General features: G+C 47.3%; 1 protein-coding gene across 1 annotated transcript; it reads left to right on the top strand.

The window, feature by feature from the left end:
- Positions 1–5,330: 5,330 nt before the first annotated feature.
- On the top strand, positions 5,331–6,506 carry LOC125760354 (uncharacterized). Its single transcript, XM_049420317.1, has one exon. It carries the CDS (start codon positions 5,333–5,335, stop codon positions 6,443–6,445), a length of 1,113 nt encoding a protein of 370 aa, XP_049276274.1. The 5' UTR covers positions 5,331–5,332; the 3' UTR covers positions 6,446–6,506.
- Positions 6,507–13,252: the final 6,746 nt, after the last annotated feature.

Genomic DNA, 13,252 nt, shown 5'->3' with positions numbered 1-13,252 from the left:
GAAGAACTTTATTGAGACCCAGAGGAAATGGTTTATGAGCTTATGGGCTTCCTTGGCAACCAATACAAGTGCACTTGCGAGGAACCCACTACGCAATAAATCATCATAATGTCTGTGAAGTAGGAAAGCAGCCACTATGCCATTTTTCGTCATTCAACGGAGAGCCGTGGTACCCGCTAAAAACATCTAAGGCATTATGTGCACGTTGTTGATGTGCCTGATGACGATGAAAAATTATTGCACATCCCTTTGTAATGTGTTGGAAGCATCCGACAGCCCACTCGTCGCGCAGTGCGCATTGTGTGACGCTTGGTTACAGAATTCGCGTTGTGTGATGCGTGGTTGTTATTTGGCTCTTCTACCACAATAAATTACATATGTTAATGTGGTTCCTTCCCGACATGAAGCCTGTATAGCGTCTGTTTTCAAGGCAGTTTCAAGCAAGAAAAAAAAAGCACTGGCATGGCTCTGAAGTGGAACACTGGGCGCCCACACAGAGGGCTCAGGTTCGAACCCCGTGCCATCCTGAAAATTTGTTTCTTATTCCGTTTTCTTTTCTTATTTCGCGTGATAGTGGTCACGGACACCGGCGGCGGCGGCGGGGGCGGCGGACAACTACGGCGCCAAAAACGGCCGTTGAAATGACCGCATAAAAGTTTTCGCTATAATATCTAGTAAGCCTGCTCGAGCTGGCAAAGAAAAAAAAATGCCAGCCCTGCGCTCAAACCGCAGCACAGTCTCAGCGAAACCTGGAAGAGCAGCGTTTCTAGATCCTGTTGTAAGCTATCTTAGGGCTACTAATACAAGTACAATTACAAGGTAGCTACTACGCCATAAATTACAATTTTTGTGAAATTGGGAAGCACCTACTAAGCCAATATTCGTCATTCTGCGGAGAAGCCAGGCACCAGCTACACGTCTGTAAGGCATTATGTGCACTTTGTGGAAGCGACGACTGATGACGGTGAAGAAGTATGGCTCAAACCTTTGTAATGGGTTGGAAGCTTTAAACGGCCACCAGTTATGTAATTTACACTGGGTGAAGCCCGGTCGCTATTTCCCTCTCCCGCCATGCTGTATAACATACGTTGACGTGGGAGGGAGGGGGGGGGCGAATAATTTATTGAGACCCCGATGAAATGAATCATGCGCGTATGGGCTTCCCTGGCAACCAATACAAGTGCACTTGCGAGGAACCCACTACGCTATAAATCATTTTAATTTTTGAGAAGTATGGGAAGCAGGGCACTATGCCATTTTTCGTCATTCTGCGGACAGCCGTGGTACCTGCTAAACGCATGTAAAGCATTATGTGCACTTTGTTGATGATGTGCCCGATGACGATGAAGATTTATGGTGGAGCGCTTTGTAATGGGTTGGAAGCATTCAACAACCTACTCGTTGCGCAATTCGCATTGTGTGACGCCCGGTTACAGAATTCGCGTTGTGCGCTGCTTGGTCCTTATTTTACTCTTCTACCACGCTATATTGCATATTAATGTGTTCCTTTCCTGACATGAAGCCTGTATAGGGTGCTTTTTGCAAAGCAGTGTAAAGCGCCGGCATGATGATGATGATGATGATGATGCAAACTTTATTGGGGTCCAGAGCATGACTCAGAGGTTGAATACTGGGCTCCCACGCAGAGGGCCCAGGCTCGAACCTCGTTCCATCCTGGAATTTTTTTCTTATTTCGTTTTTTTTTTATTTCGAGCGATAGTGGTTACGGACACCGGCGGCGGCGGCGGCGGCGGCGGCGGCGGATAACTACGGCCGGATAAAAACGGCCGCTAAAGTGATCTCATAAGAGCTTTCGCTGTAAAATAGGCATGCGTACTTGGGGCCCTGCCACACGGGTGCACCAAAGAAGAAGCGTAAGAAAATATATCTCAACGTCAAGACACTTACAAAACCATTAAAAAAAGAACAACAAGGAAACAAACAAAGCAAGTGAAAGTCGGAGAATTTACTACGAGGGGATAAAATGTGACGAAAGCAATTTATTTTATTCCCGCTTTTTTATGTGCTTAAGAACCACGTGCAACTTATCGTTGCAGTTGTCTTATGGCGATTTTAGTGAGAAATGATATTGTTGTTAGCGCCTCCGATTTCTTCTGACCCTATAGGATGCCATACATTTCTCGTTTTGTATTGCATCTGTCTCATTTGATATGAGTATGAATCTTTGAAACGTGACATAATACCATTGAGAATAAATTTATATAACAACTTTCTTTTTCATGAATATTAAGGACGTATTTATATTAGGCTAATACACTCAATAACGAAGATGTTCACCATTGATACAACACGAATTTTCAATCGCACATAGAACGATTTGGGCTTCATACGATACGACAGCGATGGCAATGGCAAAACACGCGGAGAGTATCTATATGGCCAGGGTTCATGCAAGTTCACTAAGTGTGTTAAAATAACTGGTTATTCAACATCACTAGTACTGCTGCCTGTGCGTGCGTGTACCAATATCGCCTGACAAAGAAATTCAGGCCAGTATTGGGTTGCAACAGTGATTGTGTTGGAAAACCGTACATTTTTCTTGTTCGCGGCGGCTGCATTTTCGATGGAGGCGAAAATGTTTGAGGCCCGTGTACTTAGATTTAAGTGTACGTTAAAGAACCCCAGGCGGCCGAAATTTCCGGAACCCTCCACTACGGTATCTCTCATAATTATATCGTGGTTTTGGGACGTTAAACCCCAGATATTATTATATTAATATTACATTTTTTTGTTACTCAGACCGCGGAAGCTGCGGAATATTTGAGATGACCGTATGAAAAAATTAGAGCCAGATCAATTTCTCAGAGCATCCTTTATCGTTCGCAAGTAGTTACACATGGTTCATTGGCACAATTCTAACGCGTCAAGTGATGCTCTCTTCTTGCTGCAAAAACTGTCCAAATACTGTGATATCTGAGAATTGAACCTCGACAATAACTAAGTTGGCTGCAGTTCTTCACTGTCTTCGCAGTTGAATGACAATCCGCAGAGAATATGATCTAGAGACAACAGTTAGCTTCTTATATAGAGATTGCGTCAACTTGCCTTTTTGGGGGCTGTACGAATCGGTGGTACACATAAAATACCTGCCAACAGTAATACAGTGCACATAACCTTAAAGGAAAGACGATGCAGTTTCATTGCTGCCTTGGAGAAATGTGCGAACAATAATGTTCTAGCATATCTGCCTTTCATATCAAATAATCGTTCTGCATGGACGAAGCACTTGTAGAAAAGCTTCAGCTTGCGAAGCTTGTGGTCTGCCTTCATTGCCAGACCTGCAAGGAAAAGAATGTCTGCGCATTCTGCCGCTGCATACAACAGTGCATTAGTTATTCTCGTTTATATTTAACAAACAATAGGACATCTTGCGACTCAATAATTCATTTTGTTGAGCAATAGTGAGCAACACTGCCTTTAAAAATCTTAAGACGAATGCTGGGCTAAAAACGGGATTTTCGAACAAAAAAAGTTGCTTCTTCAAGCTTGAGTTGTTTTGCATTGCTGCTTCATTAAAGAACATGCTCAGTAAGTTTGGTTGTTTTCTGTGGAGCAGAATAAGAATAGAACAAATTCGTTTCACGAGACGGTGGTGCGCATTTGCTGTCCAAACCGTCTCTGAAACGCCCTTTTCTGACGCTGCTGCAAAGAGGGCAAAAAAACCAACGTGAAATGAATGCCAATGTGAGAAAGTTTGTTTTTCGCGCCTTTATGTCACGGAAGGCCTTTTGTCGAGAGTATACCAGAGGACAAAAGAATAACTTAAAAAGGTTCGTCTTTAGCCGTGGCGACATCAGTGTTGCTAGCAAACCGAAAGCGAATTTGGAAATGGCACAATCATATCACATGACCATCCACCGCTCGTTTCGTGCCAATTCTGAGTGACACCTGCTGTATTTCTATTAAACTCGGCTTGTGCCATTCGGTCTGCGAGTACACAGCGATCAGCGGGTGGTCCTTTTCCTGGTCAATACATTTTTCAGCTACATTCACTGCTCGAAAGCTGCAAAAAATTGAAGACAATTGGACGCAATTGTCACAAAACAGCGTCGTGCCGAAGAGTAATATTAATTTTATTATAACAGAGAGCTCAGCTAGTTGGTACGTATTCATTCTAAAAAGACAGGGCGTGCAAACACGGACACAAGAAAGAAGTCAGGACACCGCAAACGCCGACTATTATCAACTGAAGAGACGCACAACGGCGGAAAAGAAAGAAGGTACGAAAACTTATCTGCGCATGCCCATGCAACGGGCGAACTTATCAATCCGGCACGCGTGGCGGTCTACGTGGAAGATAACTTTTGAGGCATTTGATTTCATCTTTATGTAAGTTAATCGACGGTTGGCTCACGCACGCGCTACCACTATTCTCGATATGTCATGCTTCAACCATCAGGCGTGTTTCTTCATTTCTATGCCGGTACAACACTGCGCATTCATCAAATTTTGGCGTGCACTTACAATCTCGACAATGTAAAGATAGATTAGAAGGTGAGCCGCCTGTTTGCGATTTGTTATGTTCCAACAATCTCTGGTGAATGCATCGGCCCGTCTGTCGTACGTAGAAGCGGCCGCAGCTGAAAGGGACCTTATACACCACACTCGTACGGCAATCAGTGAATTAGTTGGTTCGTTTTACGAAACAAATATCGGTCCGCTTCTTGTCTTTTACTCGCTCATTCTTCCTCTGCACAGCGGCACGAATCTTACCTAGCTTATTGGCAACCGTGAAAACAACATTAACGCCATATATACTTCCTACTTGCTTTAGCCTGTGAGATACGCAATGAATGTACGGTATACCTACGGTTTCTTCCTATCGCTTTCTACCACTCTGATCAACTTTTCTCACTGTAGAAATAAATAGCATGCTGTTAAAAATTTAAGCTCATTTCTGAGTTTCCAGACTTTTCTGCTAAGAAAGCGCTCAAGAGGCCGACAACCGCAGCAGACACGAGACCCGGAAGTGAAGGTAGGAGGCGTCATAATTCCTCAGGTTTCAACGCTTCGTATCCTGGGACTCCTGATTCAAAAGGATGGGGCCGGGGGAGCAGAGTTGGAAAGGGTTCAGAAAACCGTGCTACAAGTTAGCCATCTGATCAAAAGAGTGACTAGCAAAAGTCACGGACTCAAAGAAGAAGATTGCACGAAAATTATACAAGCGCTGATCACAAGCATTATCACGTACGGGACCCCATACGTAGACATGAAGAACAGTCAACGGATTAAAATAAACACTCTAATCAGAAAAGCCCACAAGATTGCCATGGGCCTGTCGCCCTCCACATCCACGGAAAAGCTGCTTAAAATGGGAGTGCACAACACATGGGAAGAGCTCGTGGAAGCGCACAATGTCAACCAGCTGGAGAGATTGAAGCTGACGAATACGGGTAGAGCCCTACTTCAAGATCTAGGTTATCAAGTCGAAGATGGCATGCACGTTCCTCAGCGTATCCCGCACGAGATCAGAAACAACCTACACATAAGCAATATACCAAGAAACATGCACCCTGAGTACGACAAGGGAAGAAGACACGCTAGAATACAACTGCTAAAGGAAACACTAAAACGCACCAACAGCAATGAAGAAGACGTGAGGTACACGGACGCAGCGGCTTACATTACAAATGACCGTTTTGCAATCAGCGTGGTCGACGAAAACGGTCAAGAACTGACAGCAACATCCATACGTGCCAAGGATGCAAGCACAGCGGAAGAGTTGGGCATAGCCCTAGCCATCGCTACATGCAAGAAGACGCGGGCTACCGTGATCACGGATTCGCAAGAAGCGTGCAGAAGGTACATGAACGGAAGGATCGGAAAGGCAGCACTCCATGTATTAAAGAGCACGAAGGTGGAAGAAACCACCATCCTCTGGACACCGGGACACGAGTCTCTCGCGGGGAACCAGGCGGCGCACGCTGCGGCTCGAGATCATGCACGCCGAGCCATCTCCGACACGCAGAGAACACGTACCGATGGCTGTCACAACGAGGATGAACGCATACCGAAGAAGTATTCAGACATTTTGGCGCATTACAGGAAGCAGAGGAAGCGGTACCCACCGGCACACAAGAGTCTGAGTAGAGAGCAAGCGGTAACCTGGAGAAGACTCCAGGCCGGAACTTACCCGCACGGAACATTGATGCACGCAATGTATCCAGGGACTTACAGGCGGGACTGCAAGTTTTGCCCACCGGACACGCGCAACACCCTGCGCCACATGGTGCTGGACTGCTCGAACAATCCAGACGTACCACCGTCATCACCCCCAAGCGGAAACGCAGAGGAAGGAGCAGACACAGAGAAAGAATTAGAAGACCAGTGGGAGGCTCTGCTGGTGACGCAAGACCCTGACAACCAGCTACGATTGGTGAACAGGGCTCGGGCGGCGGCAGCGAGCCATGGCTACCTGGACTGAGGAGGCCACCCACCTTAGGGCTCAAGTACCAAGAGCCTGGTCAAAAATAAAGTTCATTTCTCTCTCTGAGTTTCCACTTTCGGAGAGAACGAGCCTGTTAGGAAAACTATCAATTCAAAATTACTTCACCAATAGCTGCTTACAAGTTTGTTTCTAGACTGAAATTTTGAATTGAGCAATATAATAACAATTTACAGGGTTTAATGTCCCAAAATCACGATATGATTATGACAGACGCCGTAGTGGAGACTCTGAAAATTGTTACCACCTGGTCTTCTTCAACGTGCACCCAAATCTACGGAAACGGGCCTCTAGCATTTTCGCCTCCATCGAAAATGCGGCCGCCACGATCGGGACTCGATCCCGTGACCTGAGAGTCAGCACTCGAGCGCCCTGAGCACTAGACTACCATTGCCGGTAAATGAACAATACGAGGTACTTTTCAGATTCCCTAATATACTCTAACACAAAAAAATCTGATGTCTGACATGCGGTGTCAAGGAAAAACTGATATTCGGTTTAGGAGTGATGACACATTTAGAGAAACGCCATAAAAACAGTACTGGCTTTATTCTGCACTACAAACCATCTAGAAGGCGTTTAATAGTAATTATTTGGTACATTTTCATTATTTTTAATAATTGATTTCCTAAGTTTGCATGCATGATTGACCGTTAGAACAGCTGTAGGTTTATTTTGTATTCGCGCTAGGCCGCTGAAATTCAGAATGTGCCATCAAAATTAGTCGAGCTGTTCAGAAGTAGACTCTTCAGCCCCGCATCCCCGAAGAAATGTGTGAGTAAGCCGAAGTAACTGCAGCCATTTCTTTCAAACACTGTTTAAACTATTTAATCATGAGTATGTACCAGAATAAGGCGGCCGAATTTAGAACAGGCCTTACATGTCGTGTACTCGATATGGTAAATGGGATGGTTAACCGTATCTCTTTGCGCACGTTTCTCCGCTTATTACCACACGGCCACCGCCGAACGGCCTTCAGAAGAGCAGGAATGTAAAGTTTGATAGAAAGTGATTTTCACTGCCCTTGCTCTTGAAAGGTAAGTGGCGGAAACTGTAATTAAATATTTTTGCCTCATATAGTTGCATTCGGAGCATGTACGGCGTGAACTGAACGAAAAAGAATGTAGTCTTTCTGCAGACAACGGTATAAACTTGAGCGATTTCTCAAAGAAAAATATATAATGGGAGTGACATTGCCCGAACCTAAATCATGATAACTACCCTGAACACACACCGCTGTGTAATGTAAACATCTGGCAGATACCAGGTGTTGTGGGAATCGCATGCGAAGCCGTCAACGCGAGTAGGAGACTTATGCCGTTTTCTTTTTCTGTTTAGCCGCGAGGGTTGCGCAGTGGATTGAGGAATTGGTGCAAATAGGGTAGCTGTGCCCATATCGTGACCATGCCAAGCACTACGACACTGACCTGTAAAGGGTAGCTCAAGGTCCTACGTAACATCTGTCACTCAAGTTAGAGCGGAAGGACGGCTGAACGCAAAACTTTATTGAAAAATACTGAGACATGTGACTCAGCGCGTGGCGCCCCGCTCGCGCGTTGGGAGAGTCATGCCAAGCCTCAACGCTATATCGTGTGCCCTCTGGACAGTCCAAAGTGGAGTTCCAGCACCGCGCCTCGTGATAGCATATAACCACTTGTCCTGGTTGATTTTGTGTGTGCCTCGTAACGAGAAGCAACGCCAGAGCAGTGCCTGCAAGGTATAGTGAGATTAGTGTCTGGATGATGTAATGGTGCCGGGCTGCGATACATGCCCGTCTGCAGTAACATGAGATTTGATGCCTGTTCCCTATATCATTTGTTTTGTAGGAGCGGAGAGTCTCCGCTGCCGAGATATTCTGCTGAGTAATTCGGTTAATTGTGGTTGGCTGATCTCTATGCTCCACCACTGCCGGTAAGCGCGGGAGCTTTCCGTGCAACAATAAAATTACGCATCATCTCCCCCTACGGGCAACCATGGTGGGATGCGAAAGCATCGCGGGAGGTGCGCATGGAAATTCCGTTTCTCTTATATGACTTATGGCACGGTGATTGTCGACGCGTTTGAAATACCGCTTGCCGATGCTGACGTTGACGTTCGGGTTTCCGAGCCTTCCTCTGCTCATCGAAGGTGGCGCTGCCGCTGCAAGTAGCGCTGACTTTCACGTTGTTCATGGTGTTTCGCACACCGTTGCACAGATAGAGAATGACGGAAACACAGCAAACGCGTGCTTTCGCAGTCTCGCAGCTTGGAGAGTCGCTTGCCGGTGCTGCCCTTTGCGTTCAGCTTCGCGAGCGTCCACAGCGCCGTTGCGCAGGAGAATGCAACGCTTGCCGGCGTTGCCGTTTACGTTCAGCTTCGCGAGCGTCCATAGCGCCGTTGCGAAGGACTGTGGAACGGGAGTGAGCACACCGCATTATATACGAGTGCACAGCCGTGGCGCAGAGAGAGAAACGGGAGAGGAGAAACGAAGTGGAGGCAGCGCTTACACCACCTTCTCCAACCTCCTCGTGCTCACGCTAGGAGAGGGGGGGGAGAGTTGGTGCCTGGGTAGTATGGGTGCGGACATCGTAGAACGGACACTGCCCCGAGCATATGATGCTTACGCATCTAATATCAGAACCAAGTGTACTCTAGGGCCTGAAGAACTGGTGCGGCCCTGTCGTAGAATGCTTGAGTGTCATGCACTACACGTGTTCGATCGCGGCTGGATGCGTGATATTCATTCCTTGCTTCCATCTAGATTTTTCAACCATAGAGAACGCTGCCAATGCCTGCACCGCATTCTCCCCGACACAAGCCACTACACGCTTTCGCGTTGATATTTCAAAAGTGTGGATCGATATTGACTGCGAATCACCTGTGGTGCCATCACCTGTGGTGGCGTACGCGACGGGAAAGCCATGTTATTCATGTCGGAACGCGCGAATCGTGTTCATCCTAAAATCATGTCCTCCAACACCAATTTCGCTATCTACCAATTTAAGATGTCCACGAGAGCTCCAGGATGTAGGAGGCAAGATAGATAGATGGCAGATTTTTTTTTAATCTGTGATTTAACGTGCCAAAACCACGATATGATTATGAGAGGCGCCGTAGTGGAGGGCGCCGGAAATGTCGGCCACCTGGGGTTCTTTACGTGCATACAAATATAAGTACACGGGCTCAAACATTTCTACCTCCATAGATAGATAGATAGATAGATAGATAGATAGATAGATAGATAGATAGATAGATAGATAGATAGATAGATAGATAGATAGATAGATAGAAGTGCTTGTGGTTCTTTAAGAAATCCTTCACATAAAAAGTACCTACACGTATATTGCCACGCCCACTTCTGATTTTATTTTGATGTTTTTTGGGTTTGACCAGCAAGGACGGTTATCAACGCTCGAGGCTGTCTGCGCAGCAGTGTTCGAGAATCTTCTCGATTGTAGTAGATCGTTGTGTTAAGATTTCGCGCCGCACGCGAATGTTCCAGCTTTATCGAGAGATAACGCCGCCACCAGCGATATCGCTGGACAGTTCGATGGCGCCTGTATAAAAGCCGACGCACTTGACCGCTTGTCAGTTGATCGACGGTCGACGCTCTGTCCGCCGCTATCAGTGTATTGCTGTAGTTTGGCGTTCAGTTTCCCGGCCACAAGTTCGGCCAAATAAAGACTTTCATCTCTGACGTGCTGACTGCTGCCTTCGTCGACTTCACGACCACGTGACAATATTTTCGCAGGCAACGAAATGACAATACCTAAAATATATGAGGAGTATAGTGAATGAGCTGCAGGTGTTCTTTGCTCCTGAACAATGCGTACGCAATTGAAATCTGTGCATCGATTGTTCTAGCGTACAGGCATATGCGTCACATTCGCGCGTAATCAGCGAGATATGGTCATATTGTTCGTCTGCAATTTAGTTTTTGTGTTACACTGAATGTGCGTTTTGCGAATATACGTTCCTGTGTCTCAGTAGCTTCGTCCTGCTGTGGTAAACAGTTTCTTATGCTTAGCAAAGCACCTACGTTGCCGCATTTCCCTCACTTTGTTTCTGTCTGTCCACCGAATACTACTGAAATACGAGCCTGGCATGATCGCAGCTGAGGCTGATGTGCTTTACTGTATATATAAATAAACGTATCAAACACGATAAATTTTCTAGCTGGCGCTGTGACTCGGACTAAGGGACCCACACTAAAAGGGACCACTACAGTGTTTAGACCGGTCTTACAGACTGGTCTAAACACCCATGCATGCAAAACCTTAAGGTGATCCCCGTGAAAGTGCGCGGCTTCCTCTAGTGGTAAGGCGACGCCCTCGTGGACGGCTGATGGATGTATCCGTCCAAGCTCAATTGTTGAGGTAGTGGTGGAAGCCTGCTAGTCCACGGCTGCGGCAAAGCTCGAACTGTTACGGTTCCGGCGTTAGGAGACGGTTGACACCGGTCTCGCTTCGCGGTACCCTGCATCTCCACCATTATTGTGACGATGGAACGCATTTATTTACAGAATAGGGAATGAATGCAGAGCTTAGCTCAGAGCGAAAATCCGTTCGGCGAGCCAGTCGCCAGAAAGTTCAGCCTAGCTCTCGTCCCATTCCTCTACACTCTGATCGCACATTTCGTTATGCAAACCTGGTGAACGCGCTCTACCTTCGGTTCCGGCGTTAGCAGACGGTTGACACCGGTCTCGCTTCGCGGTACCCTGCATCTCCACCATTATTGTGACGATGGAACGCATTTATTGACAGAATAGGGAATGAATGCAGAGCTTAGCTAAGAGCGAAAATCCGTTCGGCGAGCCAGTCGCCAGAAAGTTCAGCCTAGCTCTCATCCCCTTCCTCTACACTCTGATAGCACATTTCGTTATGTAAACCTGGTGAACGCGCTCTACCTTCGGTTCCGGCGTTAGCAGACGGTTGACAGCGGTCTCGCTTCGCGGTACCCTGCATCTCCACCATTATTGTGACGATGGAACGCATTTATTTACAGAATAGGGAATGAATGCAGAGCTTAGCTCAGAGCGAAAATCCGTTGGGCGAGCCAGTCGCCAGAAAGTTCAGCCTAGCTCTCGTCCCATTCCTCTACACTCTGATAGCACATTTCGTTATGCAAACCTGGTGAACGCGCTCTACCTTCGGTTCCGGCGTTAGCAGACGGTTGACACCGGTCTCGCTTCGCGGTACCCTGCATCTCCACCATTATTGTGACGATGGAACGCATTTATTTACAGAATAGGGAATGAATGCAGAGCTTAGCTAAGAGCGAAAATCCATTCGGCGAGCCAGTCGCCAGAGAGTTCAGCCTAGCTCTCATCCCCTTCCTCTACACTCTGATAGCACATTTCGTTATGTAAACCTGGTGAACGCGCTCTACCTTCGGTTCCGGCGTTAGCAGACGGTTGACAGCGGTCTCGCTTCGCGGTACCCTGCATCTCCACCATTATTGTGACGATGGAACGCATTTATTTACAGAATAGGGAATGAATGCAGAGCTTAGCTCAGAGCGAAAATCCGTTCGGCGAGCCAGTCGCCAGAAAGTTCAGCCTAGCTCTCGTCCCATTCCTCTACACTCTGATAGCACATTTCGTTATGCAAACCTGGTGAACGCGCTCTACCTTCGGTTCAGGCGTTAGCAGACGGTTGACACCGGTCTCGCTTCGCGGTACCCTGCATCTCCACCATTATTGTGACGATGGAACGCATTTATTTACAGAATAGGGAATGAATGCAGAGCTTAGCTCAGAGCGAAAATCCGTTCGGCGAGCCAGTCGCGAGAAAGTTCAGCCTAGCTCTCGTCCCATTCCTCTGCACTCTGATAGCACATTTCGTTATGCAAACCTGGTGAACGCGCTCTACCTTCGGTTCCGGCGTTAGCAGACGGTTGACACCGGTCTCGCTTCGCGGTACCCTGCATCTCCACCATTATTGTGACGATGGAACGCATTTATTTACAGAATAGGGAATGAATGCAGAGCTTAGCTCAGAGCGAAAATCCGTTCGGCGAGCCAGTCGCCAGAAAGTTCAGCCTAGCTCTCATCCCCTTCCTCTACACTCTGATAGCACATTTCGTTATGTTCACCTGGTGAACGCGCTCTACCTTCGGTTCCGGCGTTAGCAGACGGTTGACACCGGTCTCGCTTCGCGGTACCCTGCATCTCCACCATTATTGTGACGATGGAACGCATTTATTTACAGAATAGGGAATGAATGCAGAGCTTAGCTCAGAGCGAAAATCCGTTCGGCGAGCCAGTCGCCAGAAAGTTCAGCCTAGCTCTCGTCCCATTCCTCTACACTCTGATAGCACAATTCGTTATGCAAACCTGGTGAACGCGCTCTACCTTCGGTTCCGGCGTTAGCAGACGGTTGACACCGGTCTCGCTTCGCGGTACCCTGCATCTCCACCATTATTGTGACGATGGAACGCATTTATTTACAGAATAGGGAATGAATGCAGAGCTTAGCTCAGAGCGAAAATCCGTTCGACGAGCCAGTCGCCAGAAAGTTCAGCCTAGCTCTCATCCCCTTCCTCTACACTCTGATAGCACATTTCGTTATGTAAACCTGGTGAACGCGCTCTACCTTCGGTTCCGGCGTTAGCAGACGGTTGACACCGGTCTCGCTTCGCGGTACCCTGCATCTCCACCATTATTGTGACGATGGAACGCGTTTATTTACAGAATAGGGAATGAATGCAGAGCTTAGCTCAGAGCAAAAATCCGTTCGGCGAGCCAGTCGCCAGAAAGTTCAGCCTAGCTCTCGTCCCCTTCCTCTACACTCTGATAGCACATTTCGT

Source organism: Rhipicephalus sanguineus, chromosome 11 (assembly GCF_013339695.2).
Source record: "Rhipicephalus sanguineus isolate Rsan-2018 chromosome 11, BIME_Rsan_1.4, whole genome shotgun sequence".
Lineage (NCBI taxonomy): Eukaryota > Metazoa > Arthropoda > Arachnida > Ixodida > Ixodidae > Rhipicephalus > Rhipicephalus sanguineus.
This window is presented reverse-complemented; position numbering and strand designations above follow the sequence as displayed.

Bases quoted from the DNA above. Each gene is read 5' to 3' on its own strand.
- LOC125760354 (XM_049420317.1), top strand. From the start codon at position 5,333: ATGGGAGTGCACAACACATGGGAAGAGCTCGTGGAAGCGCACAATGTC.